The 27,449-nt window shown below is 31.2% G+C and overlaps 3 protein-coding genes across 4 annotated transcripts; 1 reads left to right on the top strand and 2 right to left on the bottom strand.

Moving 5' to 3' along the window:
• Nucleotides 1–4,981: 4,981 nt before the first annotated feature.
• Nucleotides 4,982–9,849, bottom strand: LOC127242718 (alkaline ceramidase-like). The gene is made up of 3 exons (XM_051262387.1): nt 9,634–9,849; nt 7,478–7,802; nt 4,982–5,752 (listed from the first exon to the last, which is right to left on the bottom strand). Exons 2-3 carry the CDS (start codon nt 7,729–7,731, stop codon nt 5,239–5,241), a joined length of 768 nt encoding a protein of 255 aa, XP_051118344.1. The 5' UTR covers nt 7,732–7,802; nt 9,634–9,849; the 3' UTR covers nt 4,982–5,238.
• Nucleotides 9,850–11,231: 1,382 nt separating this feature from the next.
• On the bottom strand, nt 11,232–16,987 carry LOC127242716 (cleavage stimulation factor subunit 50). Its single transcript, XM_051262385.1, has 14 exons — nt 16,671–16,987; nt 15,910–15,993; nt 15,626–15,747; nt 14,835–14,907; nt 14,642–14,725; nt 14,483–14,569; nt 14,257–14,327; nt 13,667–13,718; nt 13,523–13,580; nt 13,052–13,149; nt 12,802–12,956; nt 12,617–12,725; nt 11,673–11,729; nt 11,232–11,590 (listed from the first exon to the last, which is right to left on the bottom strand). Exons 1-14 carry the CDS (start codon nt 16,788–16,790, stop codon nt 11,438–11,440), a joined length of 1,323 nt encoding a protein of 440 aa, XP_051118342.1. The 5' UTR covers nt 16,791–16,987; the 3' UTR covers nt 11,232–11,437.
• Nucleotides 16,988–18,652: 1,665 nt separating this feature from the next.
• Nucleotides 18,653–27,449, top strand: LOC127242736 (anaphase-promoting complex subunit 4). 2 transcript variants are annotated; one of them, XM_051262412.1, is made up of 19 exons: nt 18,653–18,762; nt 18,849–18,960; nt 19,675–19,766; nt 19,867–19,950; nt 20,613–20,855; nt 20,977–21,057; nt 22,025–22,176; nt 22,600–22,760; nt 22,855–22,934; nt 23,257–23,331; nt 23,730–23,909; nt 24,482–24,564; nt 24,642–24,740; nt 25,398–25,502; nt 25,854–25,992; nt 26,433–26,642; nt 26,746–26,898; nt 27,053–27,134; nt 27,310–27,449. In XM_051262412.1, the coding sequence occupies exons 1-19, from the start codon at nt 18,694–18,696 to the stop codon at nt 27,402–27,404; spliced, it is 2,295 nt and encodes a 764-aa protein (XP_051118369.1). In that variant the 5' UTR covers nt 18,653–18,693; the 3' UTR covers nt 27,405–27,449. The 2 variants fall into 2 exon arrangements, with proteins under 2 accessions (XP_051118369.1, XP_051118368.1); XM_051262411.1 differs by having other exon boundaries at nt 22,855–22,955.

Below are 27,449 nucleotides of genomic sequence, written 5' to 3'. Positions count from 1 at the left end.
TTCATGTTTAAAAAAAATAGAAATAATAGTAAATACGGAAGAAAAAAAATATTATACAAAATTGTGTAAGTATCTATTTGTATATTTAATATAAATTTTTTTGTAGGAAAAATTATTACAATATAACAGCAAATATAAATGAACCTAACTAAATCATTATTTAAAATTTATTTAATTTTATTTTTTTTAAATTTTATTTTCTATAAAATAAAGGCTCGTTTGCTTTGTAAAAAATTTTCAACACATTTTTCTAAAAAAAATAATATATTACACAGTTATTATTTTTATATTATATACAAAAAGATTTATATTTTACGTAAACAAATTTCTTTTCAAACTAATATACAAAAAAAACAAAGTCTAGGATTTTTATATAATAAAACAAAGTCTAGGATTTTTATATAATAAGTATTTAAAATATATAGAATACTGTAAATAAATTTATTACTAGTATTAATAATAAAAAATTGTATATTATATATATGATTTTTAATATTTGATAGAATAATTTATATATAGAAAATTTTGTTAATATTATTATTGAATCCTATAATAAAGTTTATATTGTTTATAATATTTGTATAATGTTTACGTACTATTTTATATTACGCTAAATATAATTATAATAATAATTTTTTGAATAATAATATAAATTATTAATATCAAACTTTCTCATTTATTGGTAGAATTAGAATAGTAAATAAACAAAGATTGATATAATGATATATATAATTATGGTTGTATTTAAAATTCTATATATCTAATTTTCTATTGTAATTTTTTTTTTAATTTTCACTAATATTGATTGAATGAATATATATATATACATATATAGATACATACCATGATTTATTTAAATTCTATATACCTATTTTGGATTGTATTTCAATAAATTTGTCACATTGTAATTCTTATATTATATATATTGTTTTACAATTACACTCTCATAACACAATAATGTTAGTGCAAATTTAGAAATTTCAATTAATATGAATAAATTTGAGGGGAAATGAGAGTGATCGGTTGCACGGAGGAGGATAAATTTCAATGTATTGTGGTACATAAACGAGAATGACAGCTATAAGATTTTTTTTAGAGTTATGAGAAGCGTATAGGATTTGTTTGTTTAGCGTTTTGATTTGAATTTTTTATTTTGATGTGAGGTATAAGAAATCGTGTCGATAATATAAAAAATAATACTATTTTATATTAAATGTTGAATTTTGTAAAATTATAATATATATGTTGAAAATCGTGTCTGAGAAAAACTTTGGGTAAACAAACCCATAGTAGTTTTCTTCCTCACTGCCGCAATAAAACGTGACTATAATTATTATTTTTATTTTATTTTAATATTTAAATACACAAACAAAAGTACGTAGAAAATACGTAGAAGTATATTAGTGGAAGAATTTAAGTAGAACGAAACGTAGTATAAATAGAGCAAGATGTATTACAAATATATATAAAAAACATTAGAAGTATTTAAATATATTTTAGGGGTACATCATATTTATATTTCACTGCTTAATGAAAAAAAAAAAATAGGGATTGAATTTAAATAAACATTAAAAGTGAGGAGTGCGGATCAAACTTTTTAATAAGATGGATTGAATTTAAACCCAGATACCAACTTTCCTAAAATTTATCCCATTTGAAAAAATCTTTTTTATTATTTCACATTATTGTAAAAGTAATAATTTATTAATATTAAAATATTTTTTATTTTATAATTAATATATTATTATTCCTATTATTATTTTATACAGAGAATACATAAATTAAAAATAGCAAAATTAGTTTATACATTTTTATTAATTAATAAAATAATATTATTTAAATATCAAAATTATTTAAATATTTCTATTAACTAATAAAATAATATTATTTCGGTGGTCTCAAATGATCCGTTATTCTTTTTATATGTCCCAAAATATATAATTTGTTTCTATTTTTAGTAAATTTATTCGTCAAATATATTTAACAAATATAGATTAATTTAATTAATTTTGTAACATATTATAAGTAATCCATTTAGGACTATTTTATTTCAATCTCTTTATTCAATAAATAAATAATTTATCTACATTTAATACTCTATATTTTTCATAATTCTTTTTAATCATATATATTAATTCATATTTTTAAATATCAATAACATGTAAAAAATAATAAAAAAATATCATGCATTAACTAATTAATGTGCATTACTTAAATAATTGTACCCGAATCCGATAATTATTTGTTCCCGAGATGGCGATGGTATTATTAATAATATACTACAGAAAAAAAACAAAAAATAATTAAATTAGATTGAGGTGGATGGAATAGAGTATTTGAAATTGATAATATATAATTTTCTCCGTCCCCGTAATTAAGTATTCGTTTACTTTTTGCGTGTTGATATTTAAATATTAATTATTTTATTAAAATATTTATAAATCAAGAAAAATGACAAAAATACTTCTCTTATACTACTAATATAATGATATTAGTACAAAAATTATACAGATATAAATATATTTTTAATGTTAATACAATAACGTAAATAGTTATGAATGAATACCTTTATGGACGGACCAAATATAATTAATATAAATAGTGGAAAATATTTTTATTATAGTGAAAAATATTTTTATTATTATTTCATCGTACTCTTTTTTTTCAAAATCCAAAATAAATGAAATGGTGTAAAGTCTCCATAGTATTCTTTTTGTTCCGTAATTAAATATCTATTTGCTTTTTGCACGTAGTTTTAAAAATATTAGTATTATATTTGGATGTAGTAGGAATAAAGTAGAAATGACTAAAATAATCTTATTAGTTATTAGTACGTGTGATGATATAAAGGTAATGATATTTGTGTAATATATTGTAAGTTGTAAGGGTATTTGTAATGTTAGGTAGATAGTACGGTTACTAAAAAAGAAAATGGATACTTTGTTATGGGACGGACTAAAATGGAAAAATGGATACTTTGTTATGGGACGGACTAAAATGGAAAAATTGATACTTTGTTATGGGACGGGCTAAAATGAAAAAATAGATACTTTGTTATGAAACGGAGGGAGTATTATTATTCTTTACTGTACAACCTCAAAAAAAAAAAATTACTAAACAATTTGGAAAAAAAAAAAAGAGAATGAAATGATAGTGTTTTCGTACAATTTAGAAGTATATATTTATTTTTGTCGTAAAATTTAAAAAGATAACAGTATTCTAATTATAGTAGGCAGTGAGAGGTAGTGTAGAAATTTATACTTGCTTTTTAGTGTAAACCGATAGAAAAGTAGAGATATTTATAAAAAAAAATATGAGATATTTTTTGTGAGTGAACGAAAAATATATTATGTTACAAAAGCTAATTTGTTTTTAGCAAAATTCTCTCCATCCGTCAAAATTATTTCGCTATTTATTTTTAAATCGTCTATTAAATTTATGTGCAATTCATTTATAGTATTTATCAACTATTTTTTTACTTATTCCAAGAGAGTATAATTCAATTAGCTGATTTTAATATTTTAAATATATATAATAAAAGTATAAAAAAATACATTAGTAATATAAAAAATAATATTTTATATTAAATACTAATTTTTTATAAAAAAATAAAATATACTATCTCCATCCATCCTTATAAGAGTTTTTGATATTTTATTTAAATAAAAGTTAAAGAATATTTTGATATTAGTGTCCAATTAGAAGTGAAACAAATAAAAATAGTAAAAAAAATATTTTAAATTAAGACTAAATGAATATTATATATTGTAATCTCATCGGTAATAATTATTTAGGTGAACAAAATCTGCCTTTTCCCTACATACTTTAAAATAAATTCTAAGATAAATACCCGATGCAAAAACGGACCCTCTGTGCTCCGTTTACACACAAAATTTTAGGGTGTGTTTGTGTGTGGGTTTAGGTTTTTGGGTTTGAATTTTTGAATAGTAAAAAATTGAATTTGAATAGTTGTTTAATGTGATATAAATAGATGATAATGTAATATTTTGAATGTAAAATAAATTTGAAGTATAATATAAGAAAAGAAAAATAATTACTCGTTTACTATTTTTTTCTGTTCCAAAACAATAGTCTCATTTTCGTGAATAATCATATCATCGTAAAACTACCTTTACTTTTTCATTATTATTACACCATTGTCACTATTTTTTACACTAATACATTCACAAAGACAAAAAAGTCTTCTACCCGTGCTTTTTATCCACTACCAATATAATATCAATATTCTTTAAATCTCGTGTTAAACCCAACTCACACTATAGTTATAACTATAAGACGGATGGAATATTTGATTTGATATTTTTAAAGAAAAAAAAATAAAAATTGAATAGTAAAAACTTGATGTAATCCACAAAATAACAAAACCTTAAAGTTTTGAAAAATACTAATTTTTTAAAAAATAATCTGATGTAAATGAAACTTTTTATTTCTAACCCCCACATACACCCATCTCCATGATCGAGTCGAATCTTGCCCAATGTTGGGGATGCCACCTTTGGAAAATGCTATGTTAAAATTAAAATTTAAAAAGAAAATAAAAAATCATTCACATAAAAAATATCTTGCCCATGCAATGTAATGTAGCAACACTATCACGCCTCTATGCACAACAAATATAGGCTGTCCTCAGGTTCCTATGTGCACTTTCGGATAGCGACTGCGAATTCTCACATCATATAAAAATATATATATATATATATAGGGTGTCGTCTTTCAATTTTGTTTTCGCGCTATATAATTTCTACCAACATAAGTGTTACACTCTCTCACCCAAGATCTAATTTAATTCAAAAACTTTTTTTCCAAAAACAAAAAAAAAAAAACAAAAAAATCCAAATTCAAATTACCCAAAACATTGGAACCAGTTCAAAACACAAGACACATTCATGACATAGTGAAGCAAACGAAGCCACTTTTGAAGAACCAAATCAGAATCCCAATCTGAATCTGCCAAAACATGTCTCAAAAATTGAGTTGAAAGCCATGTAAATAAATAAAAATATTGCCACATAACCAAAAAAAATGCTAAATTTTACAGCTTTAACCACTTCCAACCAAAGTTACTCCCCAGCTATAACATCATTTTATATTACAATCTTCAATTAAAGAGCAACCAAAACAAAAAACAAAAAAACAGACAAAACTGAAGAATCATGACCAAGTCTGAAGTTTTTTTACCTTTGCCAACCTGCAAAAACATGTCTTCCTTCCTAGCATCTACTGTTTTTTGGGCTTTTGAATCTTCACATAAGGTAATAAACCAATCAAGTGCTTCACTTTCGGGTCCCACCCACGCTGTTGGGCGCGGCAGTACATGAGGAATGTGTTTGCAAAGTACGAGTTGAAACCCATGAGAACGTGCCACAAAGCGTGGCCCTGGGGATTGAAGTACCAGTTTGAGACCACATTGCAGAACAGGCGGTCGACTAGCCAACACAAACTAGCAAGCAAAAGAGTTGCCGCGTAGTACTTTGCGAGGCGTTTGGCAGATTTGTCTTCGGTGTGGATATAGTACTTGTACATTCTTGGAATGCAAAGGAGACAGAGCATAGCATAGTGCGCCTTGAACCCAATGTCGAAGCGAATTTGGGAGTGTGCAATGGCAAATAATGCTCCATAAAGGAACAGAAAAGTCGGCATTGTACTCTGATAATGCCAATCGGGGGAGTAGAGGATGTAGATATAAAGGAGCATCTCCCACACCATCGGCGTTTCATCCCATTGCTGTTGCCTGCGAAATATAACAACAAAAGCGACTCTATCAGGATACGGCTTGGAGCAGAATTCAGAATAAATGGTAACAGCTAGATTGCAAGATGAAAAAGTTTCATGTTGTAAGGGCAATAAATGCGAATCTACATACTAATTATATGCAGATAAGATATTTTTAGTCGTCGGCCAATCCATCTATAGTGGCACGTGGCATGTTAGACGCCAAAAAGTAAACCTCGAAATTAACAAACAGCAGATGCCCAAAGTTATAAATGACACATGGTAAGCCATCGCGCATGGAACACTATGAGGCTTGGCGTAGAATTATATATATACATATATATATAATGAATTTCATATGGCAAATAACAAGATCAATCATCAGCTTTATAATTATAAGAGAAAAGGTAATCGGAGCTCAACACGTGTATCATAACGATGTTTAATTAGAGTTGAGGTAAAGTATAAGAGTTGCATTGAATTAGAACCACAGTAAACGCAAATTGCAAATGAACCTTTCGTTGAGTCAATTTGCATCAAACCAGCCGACAGTTACAGTATTAAATCAACTTAACTGAGTGTGAAGGACAGATGAGACATGTAATGTATAAAAAGTAGTAATATAAAAAAATGGAACATATAGTTACAATACACTTCAGAGCACGTTAACCAGACTTCAATAATTCCAAAAAATTGTACTTTTTAACGTTCCATCTTAAATCTAAAACTGCTACACTCATGCACCTCCTAAAATTCACATACCATCATAAATTACACAATCGTAGCAGCTCTTATGTAAAGAAAACAAAATTTTCTGACATAAAGCGAACGAAGCTACTTTCACAAAATAGCCCACTTGAGACCAAAAATAGATGTTTTATTCACAGATAAAGTGTTCAAAATAGCCCACTTGAACCAAAAAAGAGGCAGAGTTAGTATGAACACAATTGAATTTGCTCAGGAACATTAAAATTGTGAATAGTGTTGTAATGATGCAAAAGAATTTAGGAATGGCATATGTTCTTAGGCAAACTAAGCTGTAAACAACATATCATCTTCTCTAAAGCAACTTAAAAAATTCCTTTAAAATAAACTGACTTTTCCATGAAATAATACATGCAGATAAGCCCTAGCAATGCACTTTGTTGGTATTAACGAGCTCTTCTATTAAATAATTCTAGCTAAATAAGCCAAGTACTACAATTTCTCAGTCCATTATTAGGCGTTTGTTGTGAAGAGTTACTGAAGGACATTTTGCATTTAATTGGCAGTTGCTTTTAGTTCCCATTTTTGGAATCTTGTGAGCTCCAAATCTGCAAATTATCTTAGGGTGTGTTTGTCTGGGGGATTTTACCCCAAATCCAATATTCATCCAATTTTTTTCCCCAAATCAAACACCTATTTTTCATTTTTTATATTATACTACAAATCAATTTTTCATTCAAAACATCACATCAACACCTATTTATATCACATCATACAACTATTCCAATTCAAATTTTTTACTATTCAAATCCTAACTCAAAATCCAAATTCCCAAACAAACACACCCTTAGTAAACTATGAAAACGTTCCAGATATATTAGTTACAACTCTTCCAAGAGGAAAGGTCAGCCAAAACAAGAGAAAAATGTGATTAAGAAGAATAAAAATGAGGATCCTTCAAATCCATAGGGACATTGCATGAACATATAAATAAGTAAACCTGCAATACTGGAAAGTGAAATAAATTTTAGTAACTTACATCCGCTGCAGTGTAGAGTGATACAGCACACTGCCAATGGCAAGTATCACATTTGACAGGTGAAGGACACTAAATCTTTTCTCAAACCGCTGCCTCAGTGCATTCACTAGACCAATTAGTGCTAGCACAATGCAGGGAACATTGGAGACAGTATTAAAAAATTCAGCAATATAGGGATAGAAGACATAATTTGCTTCACACCAATCATGTGTCGAGGTGACAGGGCCCCAGAAAGTTGGTACTCTATCTTCCATTTCTAAATACTTCGAGTTTAAGTGCTATCGACTTTTTCAGTTGTGTCAGAATGCAAATAACTTCACCAAACCTGCTACACAAAATGCATGTTAAAAATCTGCATTATATCATTCCACAACTATCAAATATGATTGTACTCATTTTAATTTAAAAGCACATAAATTAGAGTAAGATATTGATCTGTACGTTCTAGGAAATATTCAAGTAAAATTGTATTCCATGGCATGCACTGCAATTCTACAGGAAAAGTGCAACTCTTTATATCATAGAAAAGGCTGCCATATGGTCATTAGAATGAATGATTTATTAAGATTTTCTAATATATACTATATAATGGAAGAATTGTAAGTAATGCATCCGGCAAAGTTTCCTGATTCACAAATACAGGCTGTGTGGAGAAAAAACCTATTGGTAATCTACAATATTCAAGTTCTGAAACCACAACCTTTTAATCTTATCTATTTTCTTTAATTCGTATGACAGCCAAATTTATGGAGTACTGGTTTAGATGTCAGAAAAGTACATAAAAAGAACTTATATGTACTTATGAACATCTCAACCTTGCTCATCACCAGACACCAATAAAGATGGGGAGCATTTACCTAAAAACACCAATAGTAGAATAATTAACACTAAAATATAAGTAAATACACAGTCTTATATGTAAAAGCAAACATAGAGCTTCTAGGGATCTGCACCAACGGCGCTACAGCCGCTATTGTGTAAATACGGAATCACAGAGCGGAAGTAGCAAAAAACTGTCGCAACGCTGCTATTAGCGCACTATTGCGTGCTATTGAACTTTGGTTTTGTTTCAAATTGTTTTCACACAATTAAAACATTTCCCCCCCCTAAATATATAATTATATAACGAACAATTATTTTATATTTAAGACATCACATTTCAAAACTACTTTTACATTCAAAACATCAAAATCCAATACCTATTTCCATTAAGAATTTTACAAATCCAAAATAACCCAAAACACACCCCATATCACTAGAAAAACCAAGTGAAAAATGAGCAGATTTTTATCAGCAAGGCTCTCACCCCTCACCCATTTGAGCTAAAAAGGCAGAATCAGGAATCAATAAAGTCAAGATGTATATATCTTCTAAAACGGGTTGACATTAGCTGTAATTGAAAACCCCGCACCCCACCCCCCACCCACCCAAGCAGACACAGGTGCGAATGAGCGAAGACACACGTGGCATAGGTGCACAAATAACAAAGAACTTATGGCCAAAATTAGATTAAGCTCCTGCGATGTAGATGACTTACCATCGAATATTTGGCAAAAACCTCAATATCTTTGACTTCTAATAGTAGATACCTAATCTCCACAATTTATAAACTATTACCTACCACAGCTTCATTGAAGAGTTACACACAAGCATGTCTAAGGTGATTAAACAAATAAAATACAACTACATCAGCTGTCGTTATCTTTCTCCAAATTCTTCCTCAGAAATGAATTATCCACTTGTCAGAAATGCAGAAACTACACTTCAAAGTCAACAAGAACCTCATTATTCTATTACATTCGGGACGCCAAAAATATACTAAATTACTTCCATAATTTCCCTCAAAATGTTCCTTCAGTTTCCAAACGCATCAAAAAAATCTAACCCCAAAATCGTTCACAAAACCAAAAATACAGTGATTTTGCTTGCAATCGAACACCAACATTCCCCACGAAAACGAAATCCGATCCCTCAATAATTCAAAAAACAATACACAACCCTAATTATCAACTAAAACTACAAAATTGCCCATCAAACCCCACTATCATCCAGTGAATAATAAGCCCCCATTCCACAAAACATCCTAATTCCATTCACCCAACAAATCCCTTCAAGAATTCAACCAGATTAATAATTTCGCAAAACCGCGGACTGACCTGAGGAACCCAGATCTGAAACGGCGCCCGCAGCCGAGAATGAATCTCCTCCGCAGATGCTAGCGGCGTATGGGAGTCTCTGTACAGGGTCGCGACCGCAAGCGCAAGAACATGGGCCTGGTTTCTCCTCCCCTTTATTGCCTCGATGAATTTATTTGTTTAATCGCTCGCTCGCTCTTCCACACGGCACACAGACACAGAGGAATTCCGCTCTTTCGCTTTCCGAGTTTCAAAAAGACTGCTTGATTGAACCCACCCCCACACGTCACGTGCTTCGATTCTTCGACGCACGTGATCGCCCTTCCAGTGTCTAAAACGTGTTGCGTCTTTTACACGCCCGCACGACTTCTGATTGGAGCCTTCGTGTCGTTTTCTAATTGGTTCATTTATTTTAAAATAAATTTCGATAAATTTTTAAAATGAGGAGTTTGATATATTTTACAATATATTACTCGTTACTTTGTTAATTTAATTTTTTTTACTTTTATTTCTAATTTATTCAAATATAATATTAATATTTCTAAAATTCAAACTCAGATATGAAATAGGAATATAAATTAATTTACCCCTATTTTTTTTGTATTATATTAAAAATTAATTTTAAATTTGAAATATCTTGTCATATATATATAATATTTATGTCTCATTATAAAAATTTTTATATTCAAATTTTTTATTATTAAAATTCATAATCAAAGTTCAAATTTTTAACTGAACGTAGGTGTTAGTTTACTATGTGTTTGTAAATTTATATATGTATTTTCTATTCTTTTAGTAATATTTACGATAAATTACGTCATAAAAAAATTATTGGATAAAAATACACTTTAATTGAAAATCAAATTAAATATGTTACAGTCCATTCCTCATTTAAGATAGATGTCTTTTGTTTAGGCATGCAAATTTAGATAATATAGATTAATTATATAAATGTTGAAAATTAGTTATTTAATGATTGTAATAGAAGTATATTGTATATTGATTAAAAGAAATTTAAAATATGTATTTAAATATTTTTAATATTATATTTCAATAAAATATATATAATATAAATATCATTTTATAAAAAAATAAAATTTTATATAATACAAATAAACAAAACTATATATAGGTATATTTATAATTATTATAAATTAATTTTATAAAAAAAAAATTAAAAACTTTTAAAGATAGATATAAATATTTGTTAATTGAAAAGAGACACAAAGGTTTTGAATGAATCCTGCTCGAATTTATAAATTTAATTAAATTTATTTATATTTAGTATTTGTATTTAAGATTGATAAATTTAAAAAAATAAAAAAAAAAATTCATCTTTTATATGACTAAACAAAAAAACCTGTCATTTGCAATGAGATGGAGTATATAAACGAGTGTGTTTGTTTGGAGGCTTAAATTTTGAATAAATAGTAAAAATTTTAAATTAGAACAGATGTAATATAAATAAGTGTTGAAGTGAAATTTTGAAAGTAAAATTAATTTTTAATATAATATAAAAAATAAAAAATAAATACTTGCTTTAATATTTTTTGGAATTTTTTTTTTTTTATGAATAGCTTAAATCCTCAGAAATCCCGCAAACAAACACACCAAACATATAGTATGAAACAATCTTTGAAGAAAAGACAAGATGATAATAAACTAGAATTAAATGTAGCAAAGGCCTGCATGTCAATAATACACATAAGACTTAAAATTGACCAAATTGCCCTCACCTCACCCGGAAAGACTAATATCAATGATGTTCAAGATAGCAACATCTTATCTTCAACACCTCTTCTGAAGCTTCCCTTTCATTTCATTTTCATGTCTCTCTCCAGAACCTGATGGACCTGTCAGTCCCGCAGGTGGCGAAAGCCGCCTCCACGGGCGAATGCTCGATCCACCGTGGACTGCCCATGTGGTTCGAAGGCATTTTAGCCACTTTATCGGCCGTGAGGGCATCCCACACCACTACCTGCACCACAACCACAAACATGTCATCGAAACCAATTATCGCCACATAATGAGCTGAGATAGATTTGAGAAGCTAAGCGCACCTCGTTGCTTGATTCGTCAATGCTGAGTATGAATTCCTCGGTTTCATTGAAAACCGCCTGCAAAAAACACAACACAATAACAACAACATGCAAACTAAGAGTCCTATTCATTCACAACATCAAAAACTTTTGAAGTCTTAGCATATTAAGCACTAATGGATGCTTAGATGGAATTATGAAATTTAAGCTCTATTTACATAAAACCCAAACTCACTTTCACCAACATTAATCTACAATACTAAATTTTTTTTCTTTTTGTTTGTGTGCGTTTGTTTGGGGGATTTTTCCCAAATTTTACTATTTCTTCAAATTTTTTCTCCCAAAAACATCAAATCAAACACCTATTTTTTATTTTTTATATTATACTAAAAATCAATTTTACATTCAAAACATCACATCAACACCTATTTATATCACATCATACAACTATTCACATTCAAAATTTTTACTATTCAAATCCCAATCCAAAATCCAAGCCCCCAATCCAAAACCTCAACCAAATCAGATACTCCCTCTGTCCCAAAACAATAGGGATATTTAGATTGACACGATAATTAAGGAATAATAATATTATATTGATAATGGGTGTAAAAGTGTTTTTAAAAGACCAAAATGTTCTTATTTTATATAATTATTGTGAAAAAGCGGGAATAGTTTTGTGAAAAGGTGGGGAGCTTGTTACCAAAAATGAATATGGGACTATTATTTTGGGATGGGCGAAAATGGCAAAATGAGACTATTGTTTTGGGACGGAGGGAGTACATATTTCATCCCACAAACTATCATTTTAAATACTCAATTATATTATTCTTTCAAACTTAACAACTTTGAAACCATATCTAAATGGAGCCTAATTAAAAATACAAGTCCGTAACAATAACAATAATAATAATAATAGAAAAAAAAACAACGCCACAATTTTCTGTGCAAGAAACATGACATACCTGACTCCGTAGTTGTGCATGTGTGGCTCCAAGATATCGGTTGACGACTTTACCCGTCCCAATGTCCCATAGATTCACAGTAGAATCTTTTCCGGAAGAGAGAATGTATCTAAGAAAGGTTCAAGAGGCGAGAGGTTGGATGAAAAAAAATTAAGCATCATATATAAGATATGCGAAACTTCTACCTTTGATCTTTTGTGAAATATGCACTAGTAGCTTCAGCTGTTCCGTGGGCATTAGGAATTGAACGGATGCACTGTGAAGTTACTCCATCCCACAACCGAATAGCACCATCTTTTGAGGCTGTAACATACATGCCACCAGTCGACGAATATCTAACCTGCATTGGAAAGTGCCGTAGGATGCTCAGGAAACATAAAATGTGGTTTCTTTTCATACATTTTATTCGGAGGATGAGGTTATCATTGATAGTACCTGATTTATGGCTCCATTGCTGACCTCTTGCGCGTTTGCCGACAGATAACACTGAAAAGTGTTAACATCGTACAAGTGTACAACTGGGTGGTCGGTTCCTGTAATTATGTAAATATTTTTTTATCAAGTTTCAGGAATGATATTTGCATCATCATGATAGGAGCTATGTTCAACTATATATTTGCAACTAAAATCCACACAATAAAGATTCAAAAATTGAAATCATGTAAACAAACAAATCATCATACATGCTGAAACACAAATATGCACACACAAACAAACATATATATATATATGTACATATAGTTCAATATTGTTGTGCTAAGAAGCAAGTACGAGAACAGACATGAGAATTAAGTTCATAAATAAGTTACTGAGATGATTCGGTAATTTAAATTCGATGTTCTGCATCAGTTAATTAATACTTTTTTTTGCTTCGAATCTAGTTTATGGGAACAGAAATGTACTGACCTGCCAGAAGAAATTCTCCTGAGGGGTGAAACGATACAGACCTCACATTGTGAGTATCCTGTAACAAATTCAATGAGGAAACCGCACAAAACTCTCTTCATACAATTGGTAATTGAGTTCAAATCCAAGGGGATGAATTATAACCTGAATTATTCTGAAAGCTTTTCTAGCAACTATTTTAGAGAAATCGAAGAACCTGCCACACAAAAAGGCACATTTGAGTGTCGAATGACATGCCACCCATTTAAAGGATGCAATAAAGTTGCATAATATAATTTCCAATTTTTTTCTTCTACGGGGTGTGTTTGTTTGGGGGATTGGATTTTAAATCCACTATTCATCCAATTTTTTTCCCCCAAAAACATGAAATCAAACACCTATTTTTCATTTTTTATATTATACTAAAAATCAATTTTACATTCAAAACATCACATCAACTCCTATTTATATCACATCATACAACTATTCAAATTCAAAATTTTTACTATTCAAATTCCAACTCAAAATCCAAACTCCCAAACAAACACACCCAATATATATTAGGAAGTGTATTGAAGTCTAGCTGCATATATTTAATTTAAAAGCTACTTGGAAGGAACTCCAAACAAACACACCCAATATATATTAGGAAGTGTATTGAAGTCTAGCTGCATATATTTAATTTAAAAGCTACTTGGAAGGAACGTAGTATGTTTGAAGGACAGGAAGTAAAAATTCTAGAAGTATGACCATACTTTATTGTGCGATCTTTAGCCCCGGAAATCAAAATTGGGTTTTGAGGATGGAAATCCAAGTCATTTATAGGCTGCAGCAGCAAAATAAGGATTTTGATATAAGGTACATTTATGAAACACACTGGACAAATATGCAATCACACGTGCAAACATGTGTTCTTCAGTATGCCAAATATAGAGGGAAAATAAACACTGTGCACAAATTATTTCTTCTTGGGTAACTTACTTGTATATGGTCATAAAATGTCCGTATTACAGGCCGCACTGGGCCATCCCTCGCATCTGATAGAATCATCTGTTTGACTTTTGATATCTGTATATCAAAGAAAAAAACAATGAGATGGGAAATGCAGTTTCAATTGCTTATATTCAAGTAGGATCAAACCTCTAAGAGCTTTATTGATGTGTCGGCGCTTCCAGTTGCTAGAAACCTTCCATCCGGACTGAATTTCGCACATCTAGCAACATTCTACACAAATAAAATATGCAACAAAATTAACATGTTTCAGCGGCATATATATACTCATTCAAACAGCAGGTTTGTTAGCAAGATTTTCTTTTTCGCAGTTAGTACAAACCTTGTGTTCTGATGTATGCCGAGATTCATGCTTTGGAAAACTCTTTGATGATCCTTTAGCACCTTGCACAGCGCTGTTCAAAAAAAGGAGAATGGAACTTAAAACATTCATAATAATAATGTCAAGCATTCATCAAAGATTGAAAAGAACACACACCAAAAAAAAAAAAATCAAAAATCAAATGTTAGGTGCTAACTTGAATTTATAGAATGGGATGAAATATTCTGAGCAAATAAACATATCAAAACTGTCTTAGTCGATAGAAATCAATACAATCTGAAGACAGGGGATTGTTATCTCTGGTTTCTTGTCTACTTCATTCAATCCAGTAGCAAAGATCTATTATTGTCATTGTCATTGCATTAGACATTTAATTTTTTTTCTTTTCAGAGTGATATTCTGAAGATCCATGTTAACAGGCCAGTGAATTGTGAATCAAACTCAAAGTCAAACCCATAAAAAATATAAGATATTTGAAATGGAACTGCAGAGTAGATTTTGCTCACTTCACAGCCCATGTAACTATAAGAAATAGAAACATGCTCCACTAGGACTAAATCTATATCTATCCCTTTTCATTTGATTTCCGAATAATAGTCAAATATTAAAAGAAAAATGGGGGAGAGGACATCAAAGCTTTTGATAACTAAAACTGATTGTCATTTTATTTGTATATTCTAACCAACAATCTCAATCCCATCAAATATTTCAAAGAAATAGGTCCATATATCAGCATGGTTAAACTTGTGACAATGTATTAACTCCAGAGTATACGCACAATTGAATGATACCTGAAATCAACAGCAGAAGCTTGTGGAGGAGGTACCGAACCATATTTGGCCGGTGTGCTTGAATCAAATAATGCAGTTGATGATACCCCTTTGACTGCTTCATCTTTCTCCACTGCAAGACCCTGTTCACCACTTAGAAACCACCGGTATTGTTTTGTTTGTTTATTTAATAAATTTATTTTGATCCTTATTTTCAGTTGATGAAAAGTCTTCCCCCTATTTTGATCTCATTACTCGAGCACAATAAATGTTTGATAAAAAGCTAAAAATTAAAAGATGTAAACCTTGGCAACCAACTCAAGAAGCTTTTTTGGAGGCGCTTCAACATCTAAAGGCGTCTTCGTAGCCAAGGCAACAGCACTCGCTGCCTGCTCAAGAGGAAAACAATATTAACGACCTGATCTTTTCACATGATTTGCACAAAAGAAGGGTTCAAAATAAAAATGGCCTCGACCATAATGCTGCTAAATATGCCGTTGACGGCCACAGTTCACTTTTAAATGCCAGAAGTGTTGCACAAAAAATCAAAATTGATTTCTAATTCATCTAATATATGTAACCCCACTAAACAGTTTCTTTGGCAACTCTCCAGAATTACGAAATACTATTAAACGCGAGAGCATATAACAACTATTGTGATGATCCTTGTCCTCAACACCAAACACCATTAACACCATACATAAAAATGTAAGCTAATTCAGCACTGTTAGCATAAGGAGACTATACCTCTTTCAAAAGCCTAACATTATAAGTAAAACTAACTATGCCTGGCGACATAAATGCCTCTGGAAATATATCCCTCGACTGATTTTGTAGATGGTAACTTCAGAAATTCACTATGATAGTATCATTAACTCGAATAATTCTACATTTGAGAAATTGAAAACAATCCAACAAATCTTATGCTAAAATCATCACAGCTTAGAATCAGCATATAATTAATTGTGAAATTAGTTCGAATCTCAATTCAGCTCCACTCTATCACATCCATCAAGCAAGAGCATCACTACTTCAAGAAATTAATTCCAACATAAAATAACTTTACCTGACTCAGATTGTTGTCGCGGAGATGTGCAACAATTAGAGCATTGACATGGCGGTAAAGCTTGCCGTCCTTCAGCTTCTGTTCCAATCCAGTGGTGTTTGGGCCGCCGCTATCATCCATTAATTTTAGTCTTTTCTCTTTTTTCGTTAACTTCTACCTTAAACCCTAATTCTAAGATTTGGTGAAATAATCGAAACCAACTCTTTCGATTCGGACTTGCTGCAAAATTCCGAATCTTGCCAGCGCCAGCATGACCACGCTGTGCTTACTTCATTTCTCCGATTTGCATAATTAATTACTAGGGAAAAAATATAATTAATGATAATCTCTTTTATAACATATTGTTGTATAGATATAAATAGTGTGCAGTAAAGAACGTAACGATAACTTTTAGCTTATCGAACGAACGGCTTGACCTCATTTTTGAAATGTTGTATAATAGAATTTTAGAATACCTTTGTTTTTTTTGTAAAAAAACTTTTTACCCTTAAATATAATATTTATTATAGTACTATAATATAAATAATTATAAATTAAAATTAAGATAACTAATTAGTTTAATTAAAATTAAAAAAAAATTTAAAAATTTAAAATGAGATTAAAATGTATAATCATTTTTCAAAAGAACAGAAAAGTGAGTGAAACGGACATAAACGGCAACGTGGGCATGGTACGTGGGATGGAGGAAGTATTTATTTAATATTTATAATAATAATAGTTTAACAAAATATATACAATATAATATATATATATGTAATTTTGTAGAAAATAAATATTTTTATAATACAAATAAATTTAAATTTAAAAATATATATTGAATTCAATATAAATTCATAAATCAAATTATACTATTATTAACTTTTATCACACACAAATATCTCTTTACATTATTATGGTTGTTTTAGTATCGCTCGTTTACTCATTTTCATTATCATTCACCGCTCGCCTCACTTCGCTCATATATATATATATATATATCGCTCACTTGTTACACCTACCGTCAGGTTCATTAATTCAGTCACAGCACTCGCAGCTCATAAAACGTCACTCTGCTCATCCCTACTATCCGCTCATCTTCACTTTTTTATTTACAATTCTGCATTTCTTTACTACTTTCGGCTCGTTCGCCAGTAAGCCACCCTTTCCTATTTTTTCGATTTAGCCAGACTCAATAAATATTTTTTTATTTAATTTTATGACTGCGGTCTATAACAACTTCACTTTCACAAATTCTATATTTGATAATTTGTCATATGCCAAGATTCAATATTGTTTTAGTCCTAAGTGTTCATACGGAAAAAATGTATTCTTTTCGATTATCGACTATCAACGTAAAGAACATACTCAACCTCTAGCAAACCTATTATCAATTTTTATTATTTTTTACAAACAAGGTTGCATAATAATAAGTTTTAACATTATTTAATTTACAAACACATAAAATAAATACCAAAGTTCACATATGAGTAGTCATAATATATATATACCAACAAAACTAAGGTATTTTCAAACAAATACAAAATATTATATCAGACAACAAAGATATTAAAGTAATAAATATAGATATACTACATTGAAAAAAAAGTATCCCGTAAAAATGCTCACCCATAATACCAAAAAATCGCAACAACGCCTTCAAAAAACTTTTTTTATATACATACCGTCACCAACAAAAGGTAATACTAAAAATTCAATTAACAACTATTGCAATAATAATTTTTTTTAAAAAAAATATTAAATCAAATATTTATTTTTTATTTTTTATATTATACTTATAATTAATTTTACATTCAAAACATCACGTCAATACCTATTTATATCTTATCCAATAGTATAATTTTTACTATTCAAATCCCAATTCAAAATCAAAAATCCCAAACAAACACAAATATTTATTTCAAATTGGAAACAAAACAAAATTCCAAATCATCCCTGCCTTACAAATTAATTTTAAATACTATTGAACTCGAAATTGAAATTCCATTTGAAGTAAGGCCCGCCTCGAAGCTCTCACCTCACTTCCATGGCAGACGAAGAATCGCGGAGAGTGATCCCGTTCCAGCTTCAATTTGATAAGCCCACTGCTTCTCAGGTTCGCCTCCATTGTCGCTAAGACGTTGTCGTCTTTGTTTAACCATTTGTTTATTGTGCGCGAGTAATTTCGGCTTGCTTCCTCAGATTAAGATTGCTGAATGGAATCCAGAGAAGGATTTGCTGGCCATGGTCACCGAGGATTCAAAGCTGCTTCTTCATCGCTTCAATTGGCAAAGGCTTTGGACTACCACCCCTGGTAAGCATTTTTTTGGAAATAGAAAGTTCTGCTTTGGAGCACAAAATTTTACAGGCTGAGTAATTGGCGAAGCTGCGTTTTGTATCTCTTTTGTATTAGATGTAGGAATGATGTGACTGTGCGTTGAATTTGCTTTCTTTGATGTGTGGTTTCGAATTAAGTTAATGGTGTGTTCAGTTGATTTTAACTAGCTTCATTGTAATCCTGGGATAGATATTGCTCGCTGGTGGAGGTCGATTTTGCAGTTTAGTTAGTTAGGGTTTTGATATCCCAATGCAAAGGAAGAAAGAAAAAACAAAAAGGAAAAGGAAAAAGAAAAAGAAACGAGGCTTTTGTTTGGATGGATTTGGATTCAAGATTGGATTCTAAATGAAGGAAGTTGAATTACTTCAAATTTAATATACAATTACCCTCGAATCCATCATTTGGTGCTTTAGGAAATATTTGAAATGATATGGTATTAAAGAGAATGGGAACAACCACCATTGACCTTGTACATTTGAAATCCATCGCACACCCAAATGGAAGTAATTCGAATGTGTTTAGTGTTTTTAGTTTGAGGTGTTTTTTTCTGTTAGGTATTGAATTGTTGATTTTTGGTGAGTAGATAGAGTATATATACATTATATATATTGTGTGACTGTGTATATATATTGTACTTTTTAGTAATATTAATCAAGAAGTGTGTATATTTTTTGGTTGGGTGAACACTAGGAAAATGCATAACGTCCATATGTTGGCGCCCGGATGGTAAGGCGATTGCAGTGGGGCATGAGGACGGAACCATTGCATTGCATGATGTGGAAGTAAGTTATTTGTTGTACAGGGCTGATAAGAGTCTGGCTGTAAATGATGAAACTTACTTGAAGCCGATCTAACTTTTTTTGGTGCATTTTGGGAATGCAGAATGGAAAGCTGCTGAGAAGTATGAAGCTTCATAGTGCTTCTGTCGTATGTTTGACCTGGGAGGAAGATAGAAGAAAGATAATGGTATCATTTCTTGAATATAATTCTTACATCTGATTTTGTGTGAATGTCGTGTGAAAAACCTGAATTTGCTTGACTCATTTGCATTTTTGGTCCATCTTAGGTTTATTTGCCTATCTACACAATAATAGACTCATTTCATTGAATACATATATGGAGGTTGTGATTATTATCAACTATTAGACAAACATCTTGACGTCGTAGTGTTAATAGGGTTGCTCCCCAATATTTTGCATTTAATTGTAGAGGAATTTGTACACATTCAGATCTCTATGTAATTTTTTTGGTATTTAATTTAATAAAAGATGAATAATAATACAGTTTTGTTATGGAAAAAAAAAAAAAAAGAGAAACTAAGAAAGTGTTTATTTGTAGGGTTTTGGTTTTGAGTAGTAAAATTTGAATTGAAATAGTTGTTTGATGTGATGTTTTGAACGTAAAATTAAATTTTATTGTAATATAATAAATGAAAAATAGATGTTTGATTTGATATTTTTCATAAATTTTTTTTGAAATAGTAAAACCAAAACAAAAATCTCATAAGTAAACACATCCTAATGTTTGCAGTCTTCTTACTTGAGATCATGCACATTCACACATTTCATTTAGTATATCATCACATTTTATTGTAACTGGCTATATGATTTCTGTCCATGAGTATCCAGGATGAAAACAGTAACAATTTAAGATACGAAGATCGAACTGCTCGCTTTTTTCCGCCCGCTCCAAGAGTTCCTCGCGCACCTGGACTTGTCCCAGGAGATAATAGTGGTTTCACTGACGAAAGTGATAATTCGTTCCGGGAATTGTTCGATTCTTCGTATAAACAGTTGGACATTTTATGCAGTGGGGATAAAGAAGGAAATATTTGCTTTAATATTTTTGGTATTTTCCCCATAGGAAGAGTTGTAAGTTATTTCTTAATATATCAAATGAATTTTTACTTTTTTTTTTCATGCTTTTAATATCTATCTGACATATAATTTTGTTGCTGTTGCCTCTTTCTTTGCAAATGACTTTGTGTTCCAGAACATACACAATCTTGCAATTCACAGTTCACAATTGAAGAGCCATGTTTCCTACCAAGTCAGAGATGCTTCTATTTGCAAGGTACTCACTTCGTTTGCGTATAGTTGGCTCCTTTTGTTACCTACTTTGGGAATTTGGTACTTTCTAATTTAAATCTGTTATATGTCAACTATATATGCAATAAAAATAGATAGAGTAGTATTTGAGAGCGGCTGTGGGTTCCCACGTCATAAAAGAAAAATAAAAATAGATAGAGTAGCAATATTAAACCATGTTTAATAGCGGAATAGTGGTATCTGCATCATCTTTTATGTGATGCCTATATGTTAATTCCATTGCTATGTTATTATATAGCCAAGTATCCGATAATCACTTCTCAATTCCTGGGATAAAATGTCAGGATTATACCAATTAAGTAATGATAACCTATTTGTGTTAATCATTCTGATGCTTTTTTGTTTTTCTATGGTTCACTATCTACAAAACCATGTCTACATATGGACGATGAAGTACATGGGATTAATATGGATAGATAATTAGTTATTTTATCCACTCTAGTTCCGCATTTAGTTTGATTGACAAGTGACAACAGCCTTGTATATATTGACGTATTGTTATCATTGATCCTTTCAGATAAAATTGATGATCTAGTCCCAATCCAATCTACATGACATTTTCAAAGGAGGGTATTTTGCAAAAAAAAAAAAAAAAAAAAAAAAAAAAAAAACAAAGGATTGAATTATAAAATATATTAAGCATTATCCTAAATTGTTTTATTTTAAATGAGCAAACTAGTAGTTTTTGCATTATAATTTTATTCATGGTATTGAACATGTCCACGTGGAATGTTGGAACTGTATGTAATGACAACTTAACGTAGGTGAAGTGATTGCTGTATTAATTAATTTAGCATTTCGCTGTTTTTTTTTTTTCTCCATTTGGAAATATTTCTTAAAAAGCATGACATTTTACTGTCCATTATGACAATCTATCTAGATTTTACAAATGAACTTTCAATGAATTTGATTCTCATTCTATTTTGTATCAGGTGGCATTATCAAGTGATCTTTGTAATATTATTGTTCTGTCCTATGGTGGACTAGTTGAAATGGGATCAGAGGAAAGTGATGAAAAACTGCTTGGAAGTGATTTACATGGTTTCCATTGTTTCGTCCTCGAGAGTGAAATTTTTTCAAAAAGGTAACATAACAATGCTCATCCAAGGCTTTCACGAACGACTCCACAATCATTTTCTTAGGAGCTTTGTCGATATGCATCTTAAATGATACTTTAATATCTCAAATTGCACATTTGGAGATGGAAGGGATGGCGGGTGGGTGGTAGTCCTACAGTTAGGTCATTGTTTGAGTAGAAATTAATTTGAAATGCATGTACTTCTAGAGTTTCATAATTATTGCCAGATAAATTGGTGAGGCTTTAAAATAATTATCTGTGGTCATTACTATTATTTTCGCATGAAGCCGTTTGGCCCATTTGCTTCCTAATACATTGGTCAAACGGTGTAGTAACATCCTTGAAAATAATTTTGTTGCAATTGTTTGTATTTAGGGATGCTGTTATGAGCTGATTGTGATAACTGATTTTATTCCTCATCTTCTTTAGGAAAAATGAGCTACATCAGGTTGCTCAGCAAGCTTCGAATGTCGAGCATCTGATTGAAGTCATCCGTAGGTCATTTCAAGTCATGTCTAAGCAATGGGCAGATGCGATGCATGTATACCTTGAAAAATTCAATGCTCTAGTCTCCCTGCTTATTGACCACGGTGATTGTTTGGACAGAAAATGAATAAACCATCTACATTCTTTTCATTTAAAATTTTATGTTGTAAGTTCGAATTTTCGTTGGAATAAGTGCAGGTGTGGACTCCACTCCTCAAGAAGAATTTTTAAGCTTGTTGGGTGGCGCAAGAACAAGTCCACCAATTCATCAATTTTTAGTTAATACTCTCGGTGAAGCAGTACGTGTTATCTCATGCTGGGTGTGATTGTTTGGGGGTTTGAATTTTTGTTTGAGATTTGAAATGAAAAAATTTTGAATTTGAATAGTCGTATGATATTATATAAACATGTATTGATATAATGTTTTGAATGTAAAATTGATTTTTTAGTATAATATAAAAAATGAAAAATAAGTATTTGATTTGATATTTTTAAGAGAAAAAAATTGGTGAATAGTACAAATTTGATAAAAGAACACCCTGGCTGTGTTTGACCATATAATGTAGGATTTATTATTAATTTGAGTAAATTGAAACTTAGGGTATCAAACGGATGGCCAAGGCTGTTTGCGGGGCTGGGAAAGAACTTCAGGCAATCGTTATTGATCATCTACAGGTTCGTATGACTTCGCCAAACATGTTGACTTGTTAAGAAGACTTATATGAAACTGTGTTGGCTGCAAAATTTGTAACTCAGAGTGGATATGTAGATCCACTGATTGCCCTGCTCTTACAATATACTGAATGTCGCTAAATGTGGATGGATTATAATACAATGTGATGGAATATGGTTCAATTTGATAGTTTCTTTCATGACATTGTATGGCCCTCACCGATCTTCCCACCCATTTTTTATATTGTTCCTAATTATCTACTATTAATGGTTTCCAAAGACATCGTAAGCTAAACCAATTCTTTGCAGTTCAACTAATGCACCCACCCTTGATTTGGAGTATTGTTTCAGAGTAACAGTTTATTGTTGATAAATAAAGTTTTTGAACTTTTGATTCTCAGCCTGCTGCAGAAATGATTGGGTTTCGAATGGGAGAACTGAGAGGGCTTTCAAAATGGCGTGCACGTTACCAAGGTGTTGGTTTGGATGAGAAACTAATTGATAATGCAATGGAGAAGGCTGGAATGTTACTTGTACAGATTGAGCGCTTTAGTAGGATTCTGTCTTCAGCGATGCAACAGGTAAATGTTATTCTTAAGGAAGTTTTAAACTTTCCGTACTTGATCTGCCACTTTATCCAAATGTTCAAAGCACCAGGCCTCCCTCAATATATACGTATAGTAATACATTTATAAATTCCATACACATTAAATTGAATAAAACTTATGCACGGAAACACAAAATTCAAATAAAAAATATTTCCATTAGAACTTTCCCCCCTATCTTGATGTAATATTTTTCATTTGAAAATGGAATTTAAATTTTATGTGGTAATGAGAAAAACTAAAACTATCTTTTCATTAGATTTTTTCCCCTTGCTTGATATAATGTTTTATTTCAAAATGGAATTTAAATTTTATGTGGTAATGTAAAAAACTAAAATCATCTTTTCATTAGAATTTCTTTCCTAGCTATATCACAACACAATTTAGTAAATCATTTGTAAGTAAACACAGTTATATAAGGAGCTACTCCGACTATATTCAGAATCATGAGATCATATTTGTGTGCAGTTTCGGCAATGCTTTATACACATTTTGTTGCTTCCATGTATCTGCTTAAATTTCGATGCTAATGCGTATCTTCTTTTCAGTACTCCAATTTTTTCAACTGGCTTCTGAAATGTGTGAAAGTTCTAATGTCTGAACCAAGTGATCAGCTCCTTCCCTTCAGTAGGTTTGAACTATTAGCCGATCTATGTCCTTAAAAATTCGTTAATTATCTGAATTCAGCTGATTCTTCCTTGTTGGCAGTGAACTTGTCATCTTATTCCTGAAGTTTTTATACGCTCAGGATCCAGTTGGGACATTGCTGCACCGCACTGAGACTAATGACTTTATTGAAGTAGATTTGTGAGTTTTTTCAGAAAATTAAATGCTAACTTGTTATTAAATCTTGCTATAATTGCAAAAGGTTTGGTTGTTTTGGTGGAAAAAGATTACTTGATTGATCTGATTATTATTGATTTATATATTCCCAAGTCACCCCCAATCCCTCCATGTACTGAACTTCGAAAGTCTCTTCTTGGTAGTACTTTGGATTTCTTTTTCCAGCGGTACTATATGTGCATCTTCAGAAATTTGCAGTCTTTTAGATTTCAGAGTTTTTGAGTTTACTGAATGGTTCCACATTGGGCTGCAGTAAATGGTTATTCATGCGATGTACATGCATTTTTGCTTAGACATTGGAAAAATTGTTTTAGTTTTTCAAGGATTTAAATTCAGAACATTCAATTTAATGGGTAGGTTGGCGGGACAAATTTGAAAGGAAAAGGAGGGGTATAAATTCATATATTATTATTTCCTTGTTTAATGGAGGGAGTTAAAAGGAAAATAAAGAAAACAGGAGTTTTTTCTCCCTTCTTGTGTTACCATTTCTCTTACTCTACTTTACAACTCCTGAAATAGTGATTGTAGAATCAAGCAATCAATATGGCAGGATTCTTGTAATTTTTATAAGCAACATTGTGTGATTTATTTTTTTAACATTTTCTCACTTATTACATCAAGGGAAACAAAGCAACGTGTCAAGGAACTGGTTCATTTTGGAGGTTTTGCTGATTACAAGCACTTGGAAAGAACCTTATCTAAAGAATTTCGACAACTGGAATTTTGGTGTGCTTTTCTTTCTTTTCTTATTCTCATTTACATGACTTGCAATGTTATGTGTTAAATACTCAGGATAGTAGATTTTATGCTCGGTGAACTTGAGGATGTAGAAAGTATTGAATATGCACATTCTAATATCAACACCAGTGGTCAATCGTAGTTTATTCTGCTAATGTCATATATTGCATTGAAAGCTTTCTTTTTATTCATGCAAAATATAAAGTTTGTCTCTCGGTTCATAAAATGTACGTAGATAATGATACATGTACACAAGCAAGACCTGCGATCCATTGAGAAATCATACTATAGTTCATAATATATTTCACTGTGCCTGAATATAATCACTCCTGATTCCAGTTTCAAGAAGGCTTTGGGGATGCCACTAACCACAGTTTCTCAAAGGATACTATGTAAAGATGTGTTGCCGCTTTTCCCTGTTTCGCCATCACAGAAATCTAAGTTTTCTTATTTTCCAACTTCAGTGTCGTACTATCAGGTATATTAGATTTTGCAATAGTCTAATGATGCTTTCATGCTTGTGGTTATGAAATTTAAGTTGCTGCGCTTTATATCCATAGGTCGGGATATTTGTTCAGCACTGTCATTTAGCTACAATCGATTGACTACATTTATGATTCTAATTTATTATTGAAACGCCAAAAGTTCCCATGTACTAGTCAAATGTTATTTTTTTTTTATCTTTGTTAATACTTTTAATTGACACGTTGCTGATGAAAATTTTTCAGAAACGAATATTCAGGTTACTCTAGTTCATCATTAGCTGCTATTTCACGAAACATAATGAAAATTGCTCACTGGAATTGCTATGCTAGCTAATTCCTTGTTATTGTGAAAGAAAATTGACTTCAGTATCTAACATCAAATGCAGGGAGTTGACCTAATTATTTATTTAATCTTCTTATCGAATTCTGGTAGGATACTTCTCATGACGCTGCATATCACGGAACTGCCCGCCAGAAAATTGCTGGTTACACTTGTTTCCTGATACCCGATGAGACTTTACCGAACATCACAAATTGCTTTGGCATAGCTAGGGGCCTTATTAATGAGGTGGAAAACTCAGTCGAGGCTGCATTGATACGTATCCCTGATGGTTATCACTTAGTAGATCTGTCTCTGTATAAAGTACGCGCAAAATCAGTGACTATTCTAATCTCTTTCCGAACACAGCATGGTTTTTTTATTTTTGTTTGTCAGTTGCTCAGATTCTATCCATTATCTATTACAGGAAAAACAAATGGTGTTGCTTTTAAATGAAGCTACTGCAGCTTCCGAGGGCTCAGGGAATGCTTGTATGATGATTGTACAAGCAGACGACCTTCCATATGCGTCTATCTCGAGGTGCTCTGATTCCAACTCTTGGAATCTTGCCGAACTTCAGGTATGAACTTTCATTCGTAGCAAACCTCGACACATATGGCTGTCTTTTGCAAATCTGTTATTTAATCTAAATAGTTGAATTCTTGATGCATGTCTCTTTGATTTTCGAGATTCATTTTTAGAATGTAGTTAAACATGATGTTACCGCACTTCAGGACTCAATTATAAACCTCCATTTGGAGAATGAAAAGATTCGGGAGATTTCTCACTCTGTGGTTGCTCCTTTGGCAGTCAGCGGTAAGTTTTCTCCTCTACTATATCCCCCCATCGATATCTCCAGCTTACAAAATTGCTCCTAATTCACTATTACATTAAATCTTTTGGACATTCTGATTTCTGCAATACTGAATCTAAGTAGTTTAGAGTTTCCGTTCGTATAATCGCCTTACCTTATTTGAAATTCCTATTTCAGCGTCGAGAGGTGTGGCTTGTGTTTTTGCTGTTAGAAAACGCGCGTTGGTGTATATCCTAGAGGAGGATGAAGATGAGATGACGGATTCAGAATAGATTACACGACTCGTTTCTGCTCGAAATGGATCACCTACCGTCAAG

Source organism: Andrographis paniculata, unplaced genomic scaffold (assembly GCF_009805555.1).
Source record: "Andrographis paniculata isolate CXL003 unplaced genomic scaffold, ASM980555v1 Contig87END, whole genome shotgun sequence".
NCBI classification, from domain to species: Eukaryota; Viridiplantae; Streptophyta; class Magnoliopsida; order Lamiales; family Acanthaceae; genus Andrographis; species Andrographis paniculata.
Note: the sequence above shows the minus strand (reverse complement) of the source record. Positions and strands in the feature narration are given on the sequence as shown.